General features: G+C 72.6%; 5 protein-coding genes across 8 annotated transcripts in view; 3 read left to right on the forward strand and 2 right to left on the reverse strand.

The window, feature by feature from the left end:
* The window catches only part of LOC136303749 (cyclic AMP-dependent transcription factor ATF-7), a 53,641-nt gene extending 49,748 nt beyond the window's left edge, over positions 1-3,893 (forward strand). For all 4 annotated transcript variants that reach the window (XM_066207355.1, XM_066207358.1, XM_066207356.1 and 1 more), the window contains one exon: positions 755-3,893. In XM_066207355.1, the coding sequence (XP_066063452.1) occupies positions 755-998 (244 nt within the window). In that variant the 3' untranslated portion in view covers positions 999-3,893. The remainder of the gene's footprint in view (positions 1-754) is intronic.
* Positions 3,894-5,391: 1,498 nt separating this feature from the next.
* NPFF (neuropeptide FF-amide peptide precursor) lies at positions 5,392-6,169 on the forward strand. The gene is given in 3 exon segments (XM_066207568.1): positions 5,392-5,544; positions 5,546-5,730; positions 5,995-6,169. Coding segments are annotated over 3 exon segments (462 nt in total). The 3' UTR covers positions 6,119-6,169.
* A 125-nt stretch (positions 6,170-6,294) lies between these two features.
* On the reverse strand, positions 6,295-11,580 carry TARBP2 (TARBP2 subunit of RISC loading complex). Its single transcript, XM_066207379.1, has 9 exons — positions 10,576-11,580; positions 9,156-9,325; positions 8,411-8,510; positions 8,113-8,196; positions 7,940-8,012; positions 7,376-7,493; positions 7,175-7,302; positions 6,787-6,976; positions 6,295-6,700 (listed from the first exon to the last, which is right to left on the reverse strand). The coding sequence occupies exons 1-9, from the start codon at positions 10,626-10,628 to the stop codon at positions 6,543-6,545; spliced, it is 1,074 nt and encodes a 357-aa protein (XP_066063476.1). The 5' UTR covers positions 10,629-11,580; the 3' UTR covers positions 6,295-6,542.
* Positions 10,975-12,645, reverse strand: LOC136303706 (uncharacterized). The gene is made up of 3 exons (XM_066207287.1): positions 12,513-12,645; positions 11,298-12,052; positions 10,975-11,199 (listed from the first exon to the last, which is right to left on the reverse strand). Exons 1-3 carry the CDS (start codon positions 12,643-12,645, stop codon positions 10,975-10,977), a joined length of 1,113 nt encoding a protein of 370 aa, XP_066063384.1.
* MAP3K12 (mitogen-activated protein kinase kinase kinase 12) lies at positions 11,889-20,844 on the forward strand. The gene is made up of 14 exons (XM_066207370.1): positions 11,889-11,966; positions 14,009-14,345; positions 15,132-15,315; positions 16,017-16,208; positions 16,828-16,986; positions 17,240-17,398; positions 17,708-17,816; positions 17,936-18,045; positions 18,224-18,340; positions 18,564-18,701; positions 19,190-19,628; positions 19,856-19,926; positions 20,015-20,267; positions 20,678-20,844. Exons 2-14 carry the CDS (start codon positions 14,018-14,020, stop codon positions 20,768-20,770), a joined length of 2,352 nt encoding a protein of 783 aa, XP_066063467.1. The 5' UTR covers positions 11,889-11,966; positions 14,009-14,017; the 3' UTR covers positions 20,771-20,844.
* The last annotated feature ends 473 nt before the right edge of the window (positions 20,845-21,317 follow it).

The raw sequence follows: 21,317 nt of genomic DNA on the forward strand, positions 1-21,317 counted from the left end.
GTCCTCCTGGGGCGTTTGGGAGCCCCCGGATCATCCCCGGGCTGAGGAACAAAGGCAAGGAGGGCTCTGCCTTTGTCTGCCCCCGGCCCCTCATGGTGCCTCAAATTCCCAGAAAAAGCAGAGCCAGCAAAGCCTCGTGAGGGGCTCTGATTGATTCTGGCATCTCAGGGAGGAATAAAGGGCAAAGCAGGTGATTCAGGTAAAGAACACCCCCAAAGGCCCCGCCCTGGGCCCTGCCGAGGGGATCCTGTCCCCCTGGCAGGTGGGGAAGGGGCTGCTCAGGCAACCTGAGGGGAAATTAATTCCTCTGAACGAGGAATGAACCGAGTGGGAGTGAAGGAGTGGGATGAAGGCTGAGCCGGTGCTGCCCTCCTCGGGAAGCTGTGCTGCCTCCTGCCTGGAGCTGGGGAGGGTTCCAGCCTGCTTCTGCCAGGCCTGGGAGGGCAGGGCGAGGGTTATCCCCCGGCTCCTGCCCAAAGGGAGGGGCTCCCACATTCCATAGGGCTGGGAAGGGGAGCGAGTGTCCAGGCAATTCCTGATGGTCCCTGATACCACCCCAAACCCGCAGCGTTCCCAAACCCACAGCGTTCCCAAACCAACAGTGTTCCCAAACCCGCAGCGTTCCCAAACCCGCCCCGTTCCCAAACCCACAGCGTTCCCAAACCCGCAGCGTTCCCGCCCCAAACCCGCCCCATTGCCGCCGTCCCAGCGCGTGGCTGACTGTCGCTCTCTCCCGTTGCCGGTGCCGGAGCAGAGAGCCCCAAGGAGAGCTCGGAGCCCTCGGGCTCGCCCGCGCCCGTCATCCAGCACAGCTCGGCCAACGGGCTCAGCGCCGCGCGCTCGGCCGCCGAGGCCGTGGCCACCTCGGTGCTGGCGCAGATGGCCGGCCAAAGGACAGAGCTGGCCGTGCCCGCGGCCTCGCCCGTCATCATGGCCCCACAGTCGCAGTCTGCCGGCAGATGATGGCCCCGGGCCCCAGCAGCGGCCGCACGGACTGACCGACTGACCACAGCCCCGGCGGGGGCCCACCGGGGCTTTCTCCTTTCTCTTTTTTGGGGTTTTACTCTTTTGTTTTGTTTTGTTTTGTGTTTCGAGTTAAGGGCAGCTCTGGCGCTCTCCCACCGCGCCGCCCGCGGAGCTGCGGGGCCCCGGCCCGGTCCGGCGGTCCCTGTGGTTAACACTAAACTCCGCGCGTGGGAGGCTGTGACACTCGTGCTGTCCCCGCGCTGCTCCCAGGCCTGGCCCCGCTCCCCGGATCGTTGCACCTTCAGCAGGAGCCTCCCGGCGTTCCGAGGGCAGAGGTCTCCTCCCTCCCCAGTCCCGGCCGTGGGTTTCGCGCGCGACGGGGAGCGGGGCTGCTCTGCGGCTGTGGCCCGGTGGCCGGGACAAGGGACGGCTGGCGCCCGGGGGCTGCAGCCAGGCCAGGTGCTGGGCAAGGTACGGCCCGGGCCGGGCTGCTGCCGCATTCCCGATGGAAACGGGGCTCGGGGTGTCCCGGGAGCCGGGAATGGCCACGGCGGCGACAGTGTGAGTCCCCGGGGCCACCACCAGCCCCGGCTCCGCCCGGGGACCGCGGTGACCTCCGCAGTGGTGGCCTTAAATCGTGGGATGGCGTCCTGCTCCCAGGGCAGGGAGCGGGAATGGGGTCGGCCTTTGGTGGCCCGGCCCCCGACACTTCCCGGCCCGAGCAGACCAAGGATTCAGGCCCCGTCCTCCTCCGCGGCGAGGAGCTCCTGGAGTCGGGGCCCCTTCCCGGGTGGGCTTCGGCCTCCCCCGGCTCCCGGCAGCTGGGAGGCGGGCGGGGTGGTTTGTGGGGTTTGGAAGGAATCTGGTCGCGCTCCCTTGGAATTCTGCCCCTCACAGGTCCCCCCTCAGCCGAGCCCCCCCTCAGGTCGCACTTCGCCACTTTGGAGCCAGGTTGGTTTGTCCAGGTGCTTGGGTTTGGTTTCTCCACGCTTGGAAGGTTCCCAGGGACAGCAAGACCCAAAGCAAAGGCTGAGCAGGAGACTGGGGTCTCGGCACGGGCAGGGCAGTCCCGAGACTTGGGGCTTCTCCAGCCATGGGATCTGGCTTCTCCCCCTCCCTCTTTCGCAGCTCTTCCTCGGCTGGGATCGGGATCAGGGTTGGGGTGGGATTGTGTTGCTGCTCTCGCACTCCCCCTTTTCCTCTTGCTCATCCCAGCTCCTCGCCGTGCGTGCTCGGGGTCACATCCACCCTCGGGAGTCCCTCGTTGGGGTCCCACACTTCCCCAATCCCCCGTTCCTCCTGTCAAGCTGTTCCTGAAGCCCAGCCCGGGGGCTCCCAGCTGCTTCCAGCCTCCCCTGTCCCGGCGCGGGCGTGTTTGTGCTGCCCGCCGAGGCGCAGGGAGGGCTTTGGGGGATGCCTGACCCTGCCCAGCGGCTCGGCCCGTGGCGTGGGGTGAGCCGAGGTGGCCGGGGCCGTCGGGGCTCTCCAGGAAGGGAAGGAGGAGCTGAGCCCTGGGCCCGTTTGTGGGCGCTCTGGGGAGAACCAGGAACGAGCGAAGGCTGGAAAATCCAGGAGAGTGTTTGGATCGAGGGCGGCAGCAGCTTCCCCAGCCCCTCACCTTACCCTCGGGGCACCGAAGGTGGCTGGGTTTTGTGTGGTGGGGTCTCCCTGCTCCACCGCTCCTCCCGGGAGTCCTCGTGGTCCCCTCGGGATGCGGCTGCAGGAGCAGCTTTCCCCCCGTCCCTCGCAGCTCCCCATTCCCACATCCCCCATCGCCAGTGCCTTGAAAGTTCTGCAGATCCCGGGACAGACGGAAAGTGGGAAAGCTGCAAACGTGGTCGGGGACAAGTGGGGAGCGAGCAGAGTCCGGGCTCGGCTCCACCCGGGCCTGTTGTTGCTTCACTCACAGGGCTGGAGCTTCCCGTGCCCATCCCCGGTGTGTTTTACCCCAAAAGCAGCCGCTCCTCGCTTTGTGACCAGTTTTGGGGTTAAACCCCCCGATTTCTGCTCCCTGGTGATTCCTCCCGCTTCTCCCAGGGGTGGCAGCCCCTGGCCCCGCTCGGCAGCGCCGGGCACCTGCACTTTGCTCTGCCAGCCCCAGGAATCCCGGGACAGGAGGAGCCTTCCTCCTGTCCTCTCCTGTCCTCTCCTGTCCCCTCCTGCTGTCCCCTCCCGGGTCCCATGCCTGCGCTCGGGGGAGCCCCGCGGGGTTGGGGCGGGCTGGGGGAGCACGGGGAGCGGGAGGGGCCGGGGGCGTTTGGGGTTTGTGGATTTGATGGGAACCGTGATTGAGTGGGGACAGACGGCCGCGGCCAGGCCCCGGGGAGCCCCAGCCTGGGGCAGCTCCTGCTCCTTCCCTCCTCTTCCTCCCTCTTCAGCCTCCAAATCCCGCAGGGTTGGGCGGGGCGGGAAGAGCTGGTGCCTGGTTCCCCCCAGACTGGTCTTTTGTCGGGAATTCTTGGCTCAGGTGGGAATCGTGTCATTTCGGGACTCGTGGACCCGTTCCTGCTCCGCTCGCCCCAGTCCCGCGCTCACGGGGGCCCCAAAACGAGCCCGGGAGGAGCCGAAGGGACACGGGACGGGGGTCCCGGGCGTGCCCCCCCCCACCAGCTGCTTTGTGCCACGAGCTTTGACGATCAATAATGGAAGAAGCCAAAAAAGGACCCCCCCCCCAGTACCTGTGTAGTATCTTATCAGTCCATATCGACGCGTATACGCACCCATGTATCGTAGATCGGCCGCCCCCGAGGGACCCCAGCCCCACCCGGGCTCCTGTGAGCGGGTCCTCACAGCCCCCGCGGGGGCCCGGGGCGGCGGGGGGACCCGGGGGACACGTCCCAGCCCCCCAGCCCTCGGCCGTGTCATACCAAACATGTAACGTGCCTTTTATTTATGCTGCAAATATAACATTAAAATATTACCCAGGAGCAGCCGGCTGCTGGCCTCTGCTTTGGGGCGGTGCGGGCTGGGGACACCCCCGGTGTCGCTTTGTCCCACCGACGTCCCTGGGGGCCCCCGGGGCTGCCCGGTGCGGGTGGCACTGGGCGAAGGTGACAGCGGCTGGCCTCGGCACGGCGTGGGACCGTCACCCCTCCCGGGTGGCACGGCGGGGGAGCTGCTCGTGGGGACACGGCAGTGCAGTGACCCGGGGCACCCTCGGGTGGCGTTTTTGGGGCCATTTCGGCTGGTTTGGGGTCGGGGGAGCCGCGGCCGCGCCGTCGGGGCTGCAGGAGCGCGGAGCGGCCACAGGGTGGCGACAGCGAGAGCCGGCCGAGCGGGGAGGGGGCGCGGGGGTGATGGTGGGGAGGGACGGACGGGGGGGACAGGGGAGGGGGCCGGGATGGACTGGGGGGACAGGGGAGGGGGCCGGGATGGACTGGGGGACAGGAGAGGGGTCCCGGGATGGTTGGGGGAACAGGGGAGGGGGCCGGGATGGACTGGGGGGACAGGAGAGGGGTCCCGGGATGGTTGGGGGAACAGGGGAGGGGGCCGGGATGGACTGGGGGACAGGAGAGGGGTCCCGGGATGGTTGGGGGGACAGGGGAGGGGGCCGGGATGGACTGGGGGGACAGGAGAGGGGGCCGGGATGGACTGGGGGGACAGGGGAGGGGGCCGGGATGGACTGGGGGACAGGAGAGGGGTCCCGGGATGGTTGGGGGAACAGGGGAGGGGGCCGGGATGGACTGGGGGGACAGGAGAGGGGTCCCGGGATGGTTGGGGGAACAGGGGAGGGGGCCGGGATGGACTGGGGGACAGGAGAGGGGTCCCGGGATGGTTGGGGGGACAGGGGAGGGGGCCGGGATGGACTGGGGGGACAGGAGAGGGGGCCGGGATGGACTGGGGGGACAGGGGAGGGGGCCGGGATGGACTGGGGGACAGGAGAGGGGTCCCGGGATGGTTGGGGGAACAGGGGAGGGGGCCGGGATGGACTGGGGGGACAGGAGAGGGGTCCCGGGATGGTTGGGGGAACAGGGGAGGGGGCCGGGATGGACTGGGGGACAGGAGAGGGGTCCCGGGATGGTTGGGGGGACAGGGGAGGGGGCCGGGATGGACTGGGGGACAGGAGAGGGGTCCCGGGATGGTTGGGGGGACAGGGGAGGGGGCCGGGATGGACTGGGGGACAGGGGAGGGGGCCGGGATGGACTGGGGGGACAGGGTAGGGGTCCCGGCTTGGTGAAGTCCCGGTACAGGACGGGGGTCGCGGGGCTCTGGCTCCGCAGCCCCGGCGGTGCCGGTTGCGGGGCCCGGGCGGGGCGGGACGTGCGGCGCTTCCCCGTCCGTCCATCCGTCCGTCCGTCCCCGGGGGCGGCTGTCGCGGTGCTAAATGAGTTTCATTAACGGCGGCGGGGCGCGGGCTGCTCCCCCCGCTCCCCCGGGACCCCCGGCCCGGCCATAAGAGGCGGCGGCGGCGGCGGGGCGCGGGCGATGGCGGGGGCGATGTCGGGGCGCCCGGTGCTGCTACTGCTGCTGCTGCTGCTGCTGCTGCTGCTGGCGGGGACCCCGCGCTCCGCCCGCGCCTGTCCCGGGACCCCCGGCCCGGCCCCGGTGAGCCCCGGCCCGGCCGCGCCGTCGGAGCGGGGGGTTCGGTTCGTGGGGGGAATGCGCGGGGCCGGGGGTCGCGCTCCGGTTCGGGACCGCTGTGACCCCCGGTCCTCCCCCGCCTCAGGCCGCCGCCGCCGCCCCCCCGGGGCCGCCCGCCGCCGCTGCCGCCGCCCTGGGAGCGCTGCTCCGGTCCCTGCAGCGCCCCGGCCGCGCCCCCGGGCCCCCCCTGAGGTGAGCGGGCATGGGGGGCCCGGGTCTGCGGGGGATCCAGGGATGGGGTCGGGGGGGTCTGGGGACAGCGGGAGGACGCAGGGGGTGGGGAGGGACAGGGGCGGTTTGGGGGTGTCTGAGAGAAGGGTCAGTGGTGCGGGAGGGGGGTCCCCGCTCGGTGTCCGTGTCCTTCGGCCCATTCCCATCCATCCCTGTCTGTCCATCCACCCCTGTCCATCTGTCTGTCTGTCCCCGGCGGGGATCCCCGTCCCCACTGCCGCGTCCCCCCGGCAGGTCGGGCTGGGGGCCCCAGGCCCGGCTCAGCCCCCGCAGCTGGGATCCCCCGGTGGCCCCGTTCTGGACCATGGCGACCCCGCAGCGCTTCGGCCGCCGCCGCTGAGCCCCGGCCCGGCCCCGTCCGTGGGTCCGTCCGTCCGTCCCTCAGTAATAAAGTGCCCACCCCAGCCCGGAGCCCCCGCTCTGCTTTCGCGCCTGGGGAGGGATGGGGGGATCCGGGTCCTGCCCCTCTTGTGCTCCCCAAGCCCCCCAGACCCCAAGCAGACGCCACACGGGGAGTACAAACCCCCCCAGCTTTATTCCCGGGGGGCCGGTGGCACCCGGGGCCCCTCCGGGACGGGGCGGGAGGGAAGCCCCGGGCGCTGAGGTCCGTCTGTCCATCCATCCATCCGTCCGTCCGTCCACCCGCGGCGGGGGCAGCGCGGGGGCCGTGTCCCGGGGCCGGGGCCGTGTCCCGGGGCCGTGTCCCGGGCCGGGCCCGTGCCCAGCGCTGCCCGGCGCGCCGGTGGGCGGGCGCGGCGCCGCGGTCACTTGCCCCCGGCCATGATCCGCAGGTACTGCAGCGCGTTCCGCGCCGCCTGGGCGCGGGCGCCGTCGCGGGACGGGCCGGCGCCGTGGCACACGGTGGTGGGCTGCGTGGACAGCTCCACCAGGCACTGGTGCAGCCCGCTGAGGCTCAGGGCGTCTGCGGGGGGACACGGCGCGGTCACCCCGCGCCCCGCGGCGGCCCGGGGGGGTTCCGGGGCGGGGCGGGGGCTGCGCGGGGCTCACCGATGTCGAGGTAGCTGATGGCGAAGCTCTGCTCCTCCGAGAGCTCCTGCAGGAGCGCGCAGGCCCCGCCCGGCGCGGGGGCCGCGCCCCGGCTCCGCAGCTGGCCCAGCTTCTCGCCCGCAGAGTTGCGCAGGGAGTCCCAGGTGCAGCCCGGGGCGCGGCCCCGCAGCCCCTCCAGCCGGGGGCACGTCTGGGGAGGGGGCACGGGGCGCTCGGGGACTGCCGAGCCCCCGCGGGACCGTGCCCGCCCCCCGAGGTGGGGGAACCCCCCGGAATGCGGGCCCGCGGGACACCCCCCGCGGCCCCAGCCCCAGAGGGTGCCGTGCGTGGAGCAGGGACGCTCCGGGGTGGCCCCGGGTGCCCACGGCCCTCCCAGTGCCCCCAGTACCATGTTGAACTGGTCCTCCTCGCCCTCGGCCTCGCTGCCGTCCCGCGGCTCCATGGGCACGTTGTGGATCCGCACCAGCATCTTGGCGGCCGCGTTGCGCTTGGCCAGCTTCTTGGAGGTGCCGCTGCCTGGGGACGGGGGCTCGGGGTCAGCCGGGACCCCCCGGCAGCGCCCCCGGCACCCCCGGGCCGCCCCCCTCACCGATCTCCACGAATCTCTCCACGCGGCACGTCATGGTGAACTCCTTGCGGTGCGCCGGCCCCGACTCCTGCGTCACCGTGTACTCGGGCAGGCGCCAGCCCTTCTGCACCACCAGCTCCTGGGGACGGGGACAGCCCGGGGACAGCCCCCGCGGCCGTCAGCGCCACCACAGCGGGGACAACCGGCCCCAAAACGGGGATAAACTGCCCCAAAAGGGGGATAACCAAGCCCAAAACAGGGATAGCCAGGCCCAAGATGGGGATAATGGCCCCAGAACGGGGATAATGGTCCTCAAAATGGGGATAATCACCCCCAAAACGGGCGTAAGTGTCCCCAAAGCAGGGATAACTGTCCCTAAATGGGGATAGGCAGCCACAAATGGAGGCAACTGTCCCCAGAACAGGGATCACTGTCCCAAAAAGGAGGAGGAGCCCCCAGAGACCACCGTGTCCCCCCCAAGGGCCATGTCCCCCCGCCCCGGCCAGGACATCACCCCCGGGGTGGGCACGGCTGCCAAAGCGGGGCAGGGTTTGGGGCTGCTGTCCCCTCCCCGGTGTCACCCACCTGCAGAGCCCCCACGGGGTTACACTCGGACTGGGGGGGGGACACCGGCGTCTTCACCTCCAGGGGGGGACCCCTGTGGGGGGCACGGCGGTCAGGGGGGCACCCCGCGGCCCCCGGGGGGGCTCAGAGGGGCCGGGGGGGGTTTGTGGCGGGGACACGGGGGTCCCCCTTACCTGTGTGAGGGGGGGGGCGCGGCGGGGGCCGGGGGGGGCGCGGCGGGGCCGGGCTCTGCCGGGGGCTCCGGGGGGAACGGAGAGCTGGGGGCACGGGAGGGGTCACAGTCACCCCCCTCAGCCCTTGTGGGGACCCCCAGACCCCCCCGGGAACCCCCAGACCCCCCCAGACCCACCCGAGCTCACCAGACCCCTCAAACCCCACAGGATCCCAAAGCCCCCTTCGGGTACCCCCAAACCTGGGTGCCCCCCCCAAACCTGGGCGCCCCCCAAACCTGGGCGCCCCCCCAGCGCCCACCTGTGCTCCAGGGGCTCCAGCATGGCCCCCCCCCCTCTGAGCAGCCTCAGGGCCACCTCGGCCGCCTTGTGCTTCGCCGCCTTCTTGCTGGGACCCTGCCCTGGGGGACACCGGGCTCAGGGGACACCCCGGGGACAGCCCGGGGACCCCTCCCCACCTCCCACCTCCCACCGCACCCCCCGGCAGCACGCGGGGTTTGGGGGCCCCAGAGTTTCCCCCTCCCCAAAGCACCCTGGGGGGCAAAGAGGGGGGTCCCAGCCTGGGGACTTGGGGTTCCCCCAGCACAGGTGATGTCCCCAAGGGGACACAGGGGGACCTTGGCTGGGTGGGGGGCTCCCTGAGGGGACACAAGGCACGGGGGGGGGGGCCTGGGAGTTTTGGGGTCCCAGCGGTGCAGGTGATGTCCCCAGGGGGACAGGAGGGGCAGGGGTGGCCCGGGGTGGGTGTGGGGGCTCCCCGAGGGGTCAGGGGTCCCGGGATGGTTGTGGGGGCTCCCCGAGGGGTCAGGGGTCCCGGGGTGGTTGTGGGGGCTCCCCGAGGGGTCAGGGGTCCCGGGGTGGTTGTTGGGGTTCCAGAGGGGTCCCGGGGTGGTTGTGGGGGCTCCCCGAGGGGTCAGGGGTCCCGGGGTGGTTGTGGGGGCTCCCCGAGGGGTCAGGGGTCCCGGGGTGGTTGTTGGGGTTCCAGAGGGGTCCCGGGGTGGTTGTGGGGGCTCCCCGAGGGGTCAGGGGTCCCCGGGGGGTCCCACCGGTGCAGCTGATGTCCCCGAGGGTGACGCGGAAGGTGAAGTTGGGCTGGTGGGCCTGGCCCTCGGCCTTGAGCAGGTCGTAGCCGGGGGTGCGTCCTAAGCGTGTCCCATACTCCTGCAGGAGGCTGATGGGCGTCTTCCCGGGGCTGGCGGCCACCATCTGCTCCAGGCTGGGGACAGGGACACGGGGACACGGGGACACGGCTGGCAGCGGGCCGGGCACGGGGATGGGGACAGGGACACGGGGACACGGCTGGCAGCGGGCCGGGCACGGGGATGGGGACAGGGACACGGGGACACGGCTGGCACCGGCCCTGGGTCAGGGAGGACGTGGCAACAGCGGTGGCACTGCCATGGGGACAGGGGTGGCATCTGCTCCAGGCTGGGGACAGGGCTGTCCCCGGGGCTCAGAGGGGACACAGGGACACGGGTGGCAGCGCCACGGGGCATTAAGGTATGAAGGTGGGGGTGGCACCACTGGGGACACAGGGTGTGGGGTGGCATCACTGGCACGGGGACACGGGGACAGGGTGGCAGTGCCATGGAGTGTGGGGACATGGGGTGGCATCTGTGTGTAACGTGGTGACACGGGGACAGGGATGGAGCCCCTGCACTGTGTGGGGACAGCGTGGGGACACTGCCACAGCCTGGGGGCACGGGGACAGCGGTGGCACTGCCACACAGCATGGGGACGCGGGGACAGCGGTGGCACTGCCACACAGCGTGGGGACACTGCCACAGCCTGGGGGCACGGGGACAGCGGTGGCACTGCCACACAGCGTGGGGACGCGGGGACAGCGGTGGCACTGCCACACAGCGTGGGGACACTGCCACAGCCTGGGGGCACGGGGACAGCGGTGGCACTGCCACACAGCGTGGGGACGCGGGGACAGCGGTGGCACTGCCACACAGCGTGGGGACACTGCCACAGCCTGGGGGCACGGGGACAGCGGTGGCACTGCCACACAGCGTGGGGACGCGGGGACAGCGGTGGCACTGCCACACAGCGTGGGGGCGCGGGGACAGCGTGGGGACACGGGGACAGCGGTGGCACTGCCACACAGCGTGGGGACGCGGGGACAACGGTGGCACTGCCACACAGCGTGGGGACGCGGGGACAGCGCGGGGACAGGGGTGCCGCCGCCACCCGGGGACATGAGTGGCACCGCGGGGACACGGGCACAGGGATGCCACCGCCACACGCCACCGGGCCAGCCCTGTCCCCCCTCCCCGCCGCCGCACGGGGACACCCCCGCGTCCCCCCCGCCCGCGCCCCGCGCCCCGCGCCCCGCGCCCAGGCCCGGCCTAGGCCGCCCCCTCCCCGTGCCCGCCGCCGCCGCGGCGCCGGGGGGCAGCGGCGGCGGCGGGGGAGCCGCGGGCGGCGCCGGGGGCCGCCGGGGGGCGCCGGGGGTGCCGGTACCTGGGGAAGGCGCCGCCGCTCCGCCGGGCCCCGCCCGCCCCCTCCTCGCTCATCCCCGCCGCTCCGGCCGCCGCCCGCGCCGCCAGGGGGCGCGCGGCATCACGGGAGCGCCGCGCGGCGCGGGGGGCTCTGGGAAGCGTAGTCCGCCCGGCGCGGCCCGCAGCGCGCGCGGCCGCCCTCCGCCCCCCCGGCGGACTACGCTTCCCACAACCCCGCGCGCCAAGGGGAGGGCGGGAGCGCGGAGGAGGCGGGAAGCGGGGTCACGTGGTGCTGGAGGGGAGGGGGGTCGTGCCTCAGTTTCCCCCCGGGGGGGGCGAGGGGACAATGGGGACAATGGGGACAATGGGCACAAATGGGCACGGGGCAGGGGTGGCACCGGTCAGAGCGGGAGCGCTGGGATCACACCGGGGCCACGGGGCACGGAGGGACACCCGTACTGGGAGCGCTGGGATGAGACTGGGAGCGCTGGGATGTACGGGACACCGGCACCGGGGGCACCGGGGGCACCGGGGTCAAAGGGACCCCCGTACTGGGAGCACCGGGGTCGCACTGGTGCCCCGGGTGCTGCCGCGGCCGGGCGGTCCCGGTGCCGGCGGGGTCACGGGGGCACCGGTGGGGCCGGTCCTGCAGGTCCCGGTGCGGATGCCGGGAGGTCCCGGTCCGGTCCGGTCGGGGTTCCAGTGTCAGAGGGGTCCCGGTGCCCATGCCGGTCTCTCCGGTACCGGGGGCGGTCCCGGTGCAGTATCGGGGTCCTGATGCAGAACCGGGGTCCCGGTGCGGAACCGGGCCGGTCCCGGTGCCCGTGCCGGTCTCTCCCGGTGCCGTATCGGGGTCGCAGTGTCGCTGAGGCCGGCCCGGTGCCGGTCTCTCCGGTGCGGGGGTTCCCGGTGCCGGTCCCGGCCGGTGCCGGTATCGGGGGGTCCCGGTGCGGTATCGGGGGGTCCCGGTGTCCTCTCGGGGGGTCCCGGTGCCGTTTCGGGGTCCCGGTGCGCTGTCCGGGGGATGCCCGGTGCCGGTGTGGCCCGGTGCCGGGGTCCCGCTGCAGGATCCGGGTCCCGGTGTCTCCGGTGCGGGGGTTCCCGGTGCGGCACCGGGGTTCCGGTGCGGTACCGGGGGGGTCCAGCTGCAGCACCGGGGTCCCGGAGCGCTGCCGGGGGGGCTGCCGGTGCCCGTGCCGGTCTCTCCGGTGCGCGGGGCGGGGCCGGGGCGGGGCCGTTCCCGTCGGGCGGGGCCGTTCTCGCCGCTCGCCCCGACCGCGGCCCCGGCCCCGGTACCGGCCCCGCCCGCCGGGCCCAGCCCCACCAGCACCGGCACCGCCGGGACCCCCCCCGGCACCGGGACCCCCCCGGCATCACCCGCATCCCCGGGCGCGGGGCCCGGAGCCCCCCCAGGTACCGGCACCGGCACGGGGAGGCCGGGGGGGGGAGGGCGGGGGCAGCACCGGGGATGCGCCGGGATGGGGGGGGGGGCAGCGGGGCTGCGGCGGGGCCCGGGGGGGGCTCAGGGACCCCCCGCCGTCACCGGGACCCCCCCGGGCCCGGGGGGGCCGCGCCCTCCCCGCCTCCCCTCCCCCCGTCGGGCTCGGGGTCCCGGGGGGGGCTGAGGGGGGGGAGGGGACACTCGCGGCCTCTCGCACGCGCGCGTGCACGCGCGTGACCCCCCCGCCTCCCCCCGCCCCCCGCAGCGGTGCACGCGCCCCGTGCCCGCGCCCGTGACCTCGTACACGCGCGCGTGCGAACGGCGGCAGGTGCGTGTGCGCGTGTCCGCGCGCGTGTCCGCGTGTCCCCGCGCGCGTCCGCGTGTCCCTCCGCGCGTCCGTGTGTCCGGGCGCGTGTCCGCGTGTCCCCCCGTGTGTGCGACCCCCCCCACCGCACGCGCTGCCCCCCCGTGGGTGCGGGCCCCCCCTCCCCCTGCCCCCCCCCGCCCCCCTCACGCACCGTCCCCCGCATCCCCCTCATGTCGCGACAGGGCGCCATGTCCCGACATGACGCGCCGGCGGGGGCGCTGTTTCGCCCGCGCTCCCCTCCTCCCACGCTGCGCTGTCGCGACACGGGGCCGGCGCTGTCGCATGTCGCGAATGACACCCCCCCTCCCGCTCTGCCCCCCCCGGGTCGCCGCTCCCCCGCTCCTGCCTCAGTTTCCCCGGGGGGTGGGGAGGGGGGGAGGCTCCATCCCTTACCGGGATGACGTCACCGTGTGACGTGATGTCACCACGGGGGGACACACGCGACACCTGGAGGGGCGGGTCGTGTCCCCCCTCCCCCGCGGGTCCCTCGAGGTGACGTTGAGCCCCTCCCCCGCCACCCCCGTGACTCACCCCCCCCCCCCCAATTTTAGTGATGACATCATCGCCGGGCGCGCTGTTGCCATGGCAACTGTCCCCCGCCCCGGGGACCCCCGGTGCCTCAGTTTACCCCGAGCGGTTCGCGCGCGGCCGCGGCTGACCTGGCGCGCGCACTCGCGGGCACTTGGGGGGCACACGGGGGGGAGGGGGGCGAGTGTGCGAGGGGGGCGCGCACGTGTGCAAAGGGGCGAGTCTGGGGCCGTCCGTGGGTCCGGGGGGGCTCTCACGTGTGTGAAGGGGCTCAAGCCCACGATCGGGGTGCCCGAGGGTGCTGCAGGGCTCGCCCCAATTCCGGGGGTCCCGGAGTCTCACCCCGATCCAGGGGTCCCGGGGCTGACCCAGTTCCGGGGGTCCCGGGGCTGACCCCGATCTGGGGATCCCAGGGCTCACCCCAATCTGAGGGTCCCGGGACTAACCCAGACCCAGGGCTGACCCCAGTTCCAGGGCTGACCCCAATCCGGGGGTCCCGGGGCTGACCCCAGTTCCAGGGCTGACCCCAATCCGGGGCTGACCCCAGTCCGGGCCCCCAGGGCTGACCCCAATCCGGGGGTCCCAGGGCTGCCCCCAGTTCCAGGGCTGACCCCAATCCGGGGGTCCCGGGGCTGACCCCAATCCGGGGCTGACCCCAGTCCGGGCCCCCAGGGCTGACCCCAATCCGGGGGTCCCGGGGCTGACCCCAATCCGGGGGTCCCGGGGCTGCCCCCAGTTCCAGGGCTGACCCCAATCCGGGGGTCCCGGGGCTGACCCCAATCCGGGGCTGACCCCAGTCCGGGCCCCCAGGGCTGACCCCAATCCGGGGGTCCCGGGGCTGACCCCAGTCCGGGGCTGACCCCAGTCCGGGCCCCCAGGGCTGACCCCAATCCGGGGCTGACCCCAGTCCGGGCCCCCAGGGCTGACCCCAATCCGGGGGTCCCAGGGCTGCCCCCAGTTCCAGGGCTGACCCCAATCCGGGGGTCCCAGGGCTGACCCCAATCCGGGGCTGACCCCAGTCCGGGCCCCCAGGGCTGACCCCAATCCGGGGGTCCCGGGGCTGACCCCAATCCGGGGCTGACCCCAGTCCGGGCCCCCCGGCCCCGCTGACCGCCCCAGGCTCCGGCCATGGCCTGCCTGCACGAGACCCGCACTCCGTCGCCGTCGCTGGCGCTGCCGTCGGACGGGACCCCCGAGCAGGAGCTGACCCCCACCCAGTGCGTGCTGCGCGATGTCCTGCCCGCCCCCAGCGCGCCCCCCGAGGCCTGGCCCCGCCGGGGGGGCTCCCGGCCCCCCGAGCTGGGCCCCGAGGCCGCGGGGCCGCTGGCGGCCGATGCCGCCCACCTGCGCTGCCAGGCCGGGGGCGGGTTCCTGGAGGGGCTCTTCGGGTGCCTGAAGCCCGTGTGGACCATGATCGGCAAAGCCTACGCGGCCGAGCACAAACACCCGCCCGAGGGTGAGCCCCGCGGGCCGGGGGGCCGGGAGGGGTGAAAAACGGGGGGCAGGGGGTAAAAAACGGGGGGCAGGGGGTAAAATGGGGGCAGGGGGTAAAGGAGGTTCAAAGGAGGGCCCGGGGGGAAAGGTCAGGCTGAGAGGGACAAAGGAGGGCGTGAGGAGAAAAGAGGGGCTGAAGGGCAAAAGGGGGGGTGAGGGGGGAAAAGAGGGTCGGGGGGCGGCAAAGGAGGAGGCAGGGGGCAAAGGAGGGATCTGGGGTGTGTGGGTGCCGTGGCTGGGGGTCCTGAGGAGTGCAGGAGCCATGTCTGGGGGTCTGGGGTGTGTGGGTGCCGTGGCTGGGGGTGCTCTGCGGCCACCCTGGGTACTCTTGGGGTTTGGGTGCCATGTCAGTGGGTGCTGGGGTGTCCTGGGGTGCCCCGTCTGGGGTCCTGGGGTGCCCTGTCTGGGGTCCTGGGGTCCTGGGGTGCCCCATCTGGGGGTCTGGGGCTCCTGGGGTGCCCTGTCTGGGGTCCTGGGGTGTCCTGGGGTGCCCTGTCTGGGGGTCCTGGGGTGCCCCGTCTGGGGGTCTGGGGCTCCTGGGGTGCCCTGTCTGGGGTCCTGGGGGGTCCTGGGGTGCCCCGTCTGGGGTCCTGGGGGGTCCTGGGGTGCCCCGTCTGGGAGTCTGGGGGTCCTGGGGCGCCCTGTCTGGGGTCCTGGGGGGTCCTGGGGTGCCCCGTCTGGGGGTCTGGGGGTCCTGGGGCGCCCTCTCTGGGGTCCGGGGCCGGTGCCATGTCCGTGGGTGCCGCAGACCCCTGGGAGGTGCCGTTCGAGGAGATCCTGGACCTGCAGTGGGTGGGCAGCGGGGCGCAGGGCGCCGTGTTCCTGGGCCGCTTCCACGGCGAGGAGGTGGCCGTGAAGAAGGTGCGGGACCTCAAGGAGACCGACATCAAACACCTGCGCAAGCTCAAGCACCCCAACATCATCACCTTCAAGTGAGAGGGGACCGCCGGGGACACTGAGGGCACAGGGACACCAGGGGCATGGGGACACCAGGGGCACGGGGACACCAGGGGCATGGGGACACTGCAGGAATGGGGCACGGGGACACCAGGGGCACGGGGACACTGCAGGAATGGGGCACGGGGACACCAGGGGCACGGGGACACCAGGGGCACGGGGACACTGCAGGAATGGGGCACGGGGACACTGAGGGCACGGGGACACCAGGGGCATGGGGACACTGAGGGCATGGGGACACCAGGGGCATGGGGACATTTGTGAGCATGGGGAAACTGCTGGAATGGGGCATGGGCATGGCATGGGGCATGGAGCATGCTGGAGCATGGACACGGCATGGACATGGCATGGATACAGCATGGACATGGCATGGACATGGAATGGAGACTGCATGGACATGGGATGGGCATGGGATGGACATGGAATGGACACAGCATGGACATGGAATGGGCATGGCATGGACACGGCATGGACACGGCATGGACAGGGAATGGACATGGCATGGACACGGCATGGACACAGCCACAGAGGTCATGGACACGCCACGGGCGTGGGGACCCCCAGCACGGCACGGACCACGGCAGGCAGGACACGGCGAGGACTGGGGGCACGCCGGCGGGGCGTCCTGGGCTGCGCGGTGGCCCCGGCGGGCGCTGAGGTGGCGCTGTGCCCGCAGGGGCGTGTGCACCCAGGCCCCCTGTTACTGCATCATCATGGAGTTCTGCGCCCAGGGGCAGCTCTACGAGGTGCTGCGCGCCGGCCGCAAGGTCACCCCGTCCCTGCTGGTCGACTGGTCCATGGGCATCGCCGGCGGCATGAACTACCTGCACCTGCACAAGATCATCCACCGGGACCTCAAGTCGCCCAAGTGAGCGGGTCACGGGGCTCGGAGCACCCCGGGGTGCCCCCGGGCGTGGGGGTGTGCACGGGGTGGGTGCGTGGGCACGGTGGGGCCGGGACGGGACGGTGGCGTGTCCTTGGTGGGGCCGCGTCCCTCCTGCTGCGTGTCCCTGAGTTGTGTCCCCGTGGCAGTGCCACCCCTGGTGGCTTCATGCCCGTGGCAGCGCCGTACTCATGGTGGTGGCGTCCCCTCATCAGGACCACCCTGGTGGCCTTGCGTGTCCGTGGTGGTGTCCCATGGCGAGGCCAGGCCGTGGACATGGAATGGGCATGGCATGGACGTGGCATTGTGCCCACGGCAGTGCTGTGTCCCTTTTGGAATCATGTCCACGGTGGTGTCCCCCATAGGAGGGCTGGGCTATGTCCACGCTGGCATTGTCCCGTGCAATCTGTGTCCCACACTGGTGCCACGTCCATGTCAGTGCTGTCCCCTGCGCTGTCCCTGCTGGGGCTGTCCCCTGCCCTGTCCGTGCCATGTTGTGCCGCGCCGTGCCCCGGCGGTGCTCGCAGCGGTTTTCACGCCCGCGGCGGTGCCGTGCCCGTGCCGTTGGCGTGTCCTTGGCGTGGCGCTGAGCACGTGTCCCCAGCATGCTCATCACCTACGACGACGTGGTGAAGATCTCGGACTTCGGCACCTCCAAGGAGCTCATCGACAAGAGCACCAAGATGTCCTTCGCCGGCACCGTGGCCTGGATGGCCCCCGAGGTCATCCGCAACGAGCCCGTCTCCGAGAAGGTGGACATCTGGTGAGGACATCTGTGGGGACATCGGGGACACTGGGCAGCTCTGGCGGCTCTGGGCACACAGCGATGGCAGCCACTGGGGACAGGAGGCGTCGTGGGGACACCAAGGACACGGGGGGGACCAAAGATTGGGATGCCGGGGATGCCGGCAGTGACATCGCAGGGCCAGGGGACATCAGGGACCGCAGGGGACACGGGACACCAGCGCAGGTGGCAGGAGGCCACTGTGGGTGATGGGGGCCGTGGGTGCCCGCAGGTCCTTCGGGGTGGTGCTGTGGGAGCTGCTGACGGGCGAGATCCCCTACAAGGACGTGGACTCGTCGGCCATCATCTGGGGCGTGGGCAGCAACAGCCTCCACCTGCCCGTCCCCTCCAGCTGCCCCGACGGCTTCAAGGTGCTGCTGCGCCAGTGCTGGTGAGTGCCACGGGGACAGCCCGGGGGACACCCTGGGGACGCTCTGTGGGCCTGGGGGACCCCACCACAGACGGGGCCGTGGGGCCAGCACGAGGGGCCTGCCCCCATGGCCAGGGCAGGGGGGACCTCGGGTTGTAGCCGTGCCCCCCATGTGTCCCGTGCACCCTTCTCTGCCCCCGGCCCCCAAAACCTTCAGGACCCCACCCAGGCCCCCCAGACCGCCCCCCCGAGACCTCCCAGACCTCTCCAGCACTCCCAGGACTCCCCCGGGCCCCCCCAGCCCCCCTCAGGGCCGTGTCCTTCCCCCAGGAACAGCAAACCCCGGAACCGGCCGTCCTTCCGCCAGATCCTGCTGCACCTGGACATCGCCTCGGCCGACGTCCTCTCCACCCCCCAGGAGACCTACTTCAAGTCCCAGGTAGGCAGATCGCAGCCCCCCAGGGCCGCTTGTCCGGCCCGCAGCGGGCGGCGCCGCAGTGTCCAGTCCCGGGGCGGCCGGAGCCCGGTGGCAGTGACGGCGCCGTCGCTGTGCCGCAGGCCGAGTGGCGGGAGGAGGTGAAGCTGCACTTCGAGAAGATCAAGTCGGAGGGGACGTGTCTGCACCGGCTGGAGGAGGAGCTGATCAACCGCCGGCGCGAGGAGCTGCGGTGGGGCCGTGCTGGGGGCGCCGGGAGCGCCGGGACGGGACCGGGGGGGGCCCTGGTGGGGCACAGGGCGGGCTGTGGGTCGCCATCCCTGGTGCGGGGCCACGAGATTGCTGTCGCTGTCCCCTGGCGGGTGTCCCCGGGCTCCGTGTCCTGACGCCACGCGTGTCCCCGGCGCCAGGCACGCGCTGGACATCCGGGAGCACTACGAGCGGAAACTGGAGCGCGCCAACAACCTCTACATGGAGCTGAGCGCCCTCATGCTGCAGCTGGAGCTCAAGGAGAAGGAGCTGCTCAGGTGGGTGGGCAGCGCCCCCGAACAACACAACACACCCCCAAACAATCAAACAGCTCCCCCAGCGCCCTCTGTGCCCGTCCCATGGTCACTCCCTGGCCGTGGCCGGCCCTTTGTCCCCCCATGGTTTTCCCTTCCCCCGCGGCCGCTCCCCCCGGCCGTGGCCGCTCCCCGGGCCCCGCTTGCCGCGGGCAGGGCGCGGGTGCCCACGCGTGGCCCGTGGCAGGCGGGAGCAGGCGCTGGAGAAGCGCTACCCCGGGCTCTTCAAGCCGCGGGTGCCGCGGGGGCTCCTGCACGGCAACGCCGTCGAGACCCTCATCAAGAAACGGAACGTGCCCCAGAAGCTCTCGCCCCACGGCAAGCGGTGAGCGGGGTCTGGGGGCCCTGGGGGGGGCGCCGTGGGGCGTTTGGGGTGGGGGGAGATGGGGGAAATGCGGGCGCTGGGTATTTGGGTTGGGGAGGCACGGACGTGTGGGTGCAGCAGGGTGGGGGGCTCAGGGGAGCTGGGTGTGGGGTCGTTGGGGGGCCTGGGAGGACTGTTCTTTGGGGTGGGGGTGTCTGGGCTCTTTGGGGAGGGGGGAGATGCTCGGGGTGTGCAGATGTTTGGGGATCTGGATTTGGGGTCGTTTAGGGCACTGGGGGCGTCTGGGTTCTGGAAGGGGGACTGCTCTGGGTCTCCAGGTGCTCGGGGACCTCGGGGTGGGGGTCTGGGGTCCTTTGGGGAGGTCCTGGGGCTGCGGACGCCGGTGTCCCGTGGAGGGGCGGGGTTTCTTTGGGGCTGTGGGGGTCCCGGGGGTCCCGGTGCCTGGATCCCCCTCCACAGCCCCTCGCCGTGTCCCCCCCCGTGCCCAGCCCCGACATCCTGAAGCCGGAGGTGCTGCTGCCCAAGCTGGACGCGGCCATGGCGCAGGTGGCGCTGCCGGGGTGTCCCAAGGGCCCCCCGTCCCCCGGGCGCAGCCGCCGGGCCAAGGGCCGCCACCGCAAAGCGGGGCCCCGGGGGGGCTGCGGGGAGCCGGGACCCGAGGCCGGAACCCCCCGGGGTCCCCCCGCCACCGCCGCCAGCCCCGACATCCTCGGGGGCACCCTGGAGGCCGCGGGTGCCCCCCCGGCCACGGTACCTGATGTGGGACCCGAGGGGGCGACGGGCACCCAAGGGTCCCCCCCGCCGCAGCCCCCCACTCCCGGGGAGCCCGAACGGGAGAGCGGGGCCGGCCGGGGGGGGAAAGGGGGGGCCGGGCAGCACCTCACCCCCGCGGCTCTGCTGTACCGGGCGGCCGTCACCCGCGGGCAGGTGAGACCCCAGAGCCCCGCGTCCCTTTGGGGGGGGCGAGGGCACGGGGGGAGGCCCCGGGGGCGTCCCAGAACTGGAGGGGGGGGGGGGTGGGTTCCCTCCGGGGAGGGGCTTGGGGAGGGGGCGTCACGGCTCGCGGGTCCCTCGTGGGGTGGGCGGCGGGTCGGGGCCGAGGGTCCGTCCCGAGGGGCATCGGCAGGACCCCAACAGCCCTCCCTGCCCCCCAGAAACGGGGGGTCTCGTCGGAGGAGGAGGAGGGCGAAGTGGACAGCGAGGTGGAGCTGCCGCTGCGGCAGAGGTGGGTGCTGCCCCCCCGACCTGGGGGACACCCGCGAGGGGTCCGGGGGGGCGCCGACCCCCGCGTCCTCACCCCGGCCCCTCCCCAGGTGGCCCCCGGGGATGAGCAAGCGCCAGTCGCTGTCGACCTTCAGCTCGGAGAACTTCTCGGACGGGGACGGCGACGAGGGCCACACGAGCGAGCCCTCGCACAGCGCCACGCCCGACGTGGGCAGCACCAACACGGACGAGCGTCCCGACGACCGCTCCGAGGACCTGCTGTCCCAGGGCTCCGAGATCCCGCTGGATGCCGCCCCCCCCGAGGGGCCCGGCCGCCGGCCCGGGGGGCTCAGCCCCACCAAGGTGAGCCCCCACCCAGGGGCAGCCCCGGGGATGGTCACCGAGGGGTGGGGGGCTCTGTGAGCCCCCGGTCTGGGTTGGCAAAGGGAGGGGGGGTCCCCAGGAATGGTCACCGTGGGGTGGGGGGTCTCTGGGGCCCCCAGCTGGGGCTGGCAAAGGGAAGGAAGGGGGTCCCCAGGAATGGTGCCCATGGGGTGGGGGGTCTCTGGGCCCCCCAGCTGGGGCTGGCAAAAGGAAGGGGGTCCCCAGGAATGGTGCCCATGGGGTGGGGGGTCTCTGGGGTCCCCAGGAATGGTCCCCATGGGGTGGGGGGTCTCTGGGCCCCCAGCTGGGGCTGGCAAAGGGAACGAAGGGGGTCCCCAGCCGCCCACCAGGCCCCCCAGGACAAGTCCCAGCCCCGTGTGTGTCCCCAGGTCTCCGAGGACTCGGACTGTGACAGTGCAGAGCTGGACCACTCAGGCAGCGGCGAGGGGCCCCCCCGGCCCACAGCCCCCCCGGGCCTGTGACCTGCGTGCCCCCCACACCCCCCCTGCACTCCCTCACTTGTACAGCCCCAAATATTTATATAAATATCTATCGCTCTCTACTGCTGCTGCTGCCTCGGCGCCTGGGCGGGCTCGGGGGCGGAAAGCGGGGAGGGGCGTTTGTGACCCCCCTTGGTTTGTGTAGGTCCTACTGAAACTGCCCCCCAATTCACACCAGGGGCAGCTGGGGGGAGAGTTTAGGGGCTGAGCCTCCCCTTCCGGACCGGTGGCACTGGGAGGGGGGGTGGCAGCGCCCCGGGGACGGGGAGGGGTCTCCGTCACTCCTGTCGGTGCCGGGGGAGCCAGGGGGACACAACCAACAGCGGGTTCCCGTTCAAGAGCTGCTTGGAGGGAAATGGGAAAGAGTCCCCAAAAATCCATCTGGAGGGTCAAAGCTCCCTCCCCAAGCCTGGTTCATCCCATTCCAGTGGGACTGCAAGACCCAGCTGGGCCATCCTGGGAGCACTGGGTTGGTCCTCCACCCTCTGGAAGGATCCCCAACACCAGCTGGGGTGGTTTATCCCTCTCC

This window comes from Chamaea fasciata, unplaced genomic scaffold (genome assembly GCF_029207755.1).
Source record: "Chamaea fasciata isolate MVZ Bird 193981 ecotype frontalis unplaced genomic scaffold, bChaFas1.0.hap1 SCAF_41, whole genome shotgun sequence".
Taxonomy (NCBI): domain Eukaryota; kingdom Metazoa; phylum Chordata; class Aves; order Passeriformes; family Sylviidae; genus Chamaea; species Chamaea fasciata.

Coding starts and splice junctions, on each gene's coding strand:
- TARBP2 (XM_066207379.1), bottom strand. CDS start 10,628: ATGAGCGAGGAGGGGGCGGGCGGGGCCCGGCGGAGCGGCGGCGCCTTC. Junction 6,977..7,174: donor AGGAGGACCAGTTCAACATG/GTACTGGGGGCA, acceptor CCCCCTCCCCAG/ACGTGCCCCCGGCTGGAGGG. Junction 6,701..6,786: donor CATCAGCTACCTCGACATCG/GTGAGCCCCGCG, acceptor GTCCCCCCGCAG/ACGCCCTGAGCCTCAGCGGG.
- MAP3K12 (XM_066207370.1), top strand. CDS start 14,018: ATGGCCTGCCTGCACGAGACCCGCACTCCGTCGCCGTCGCTGGCGCTG. Junction 16,987..17,239: donor TCCGAGAAGGTGGACATCTG/GTGAGGACATCT, acceptor GGGTGCCCGCAG/GTCCTTCGGGGTGGTGCTGT. Junction 19,629..19,855: donor CGGCCGTCACCCGCGGGCAG/GTGAGACCCCAG, acceptor CCTGCCCCCCAG/AAACGGGGGGTCTCGTCGGA.
- LOC136303706 (XM_066207287.1), bottom strand. CDS start 12,645: ATGCGACAGCGCCGGCCCCGTGTCGCGACAGCGCAGCGTGGGAGGAGG. Junction 12,053..12,512: donor TGAGGGGGATGCGGGGGACG/GTGCGTGAGGGG, acceptor GCCCCGCCGCAG/CCCCGCTGCCCCCCCCCCCA. Junction 11,200..11,297: donor CTGCACCGGGACCGCCCCCG/GTACCGGAGAGA, acceptor CGGGACCTGCAG/GACCGGCCCCACCGGTGCCC.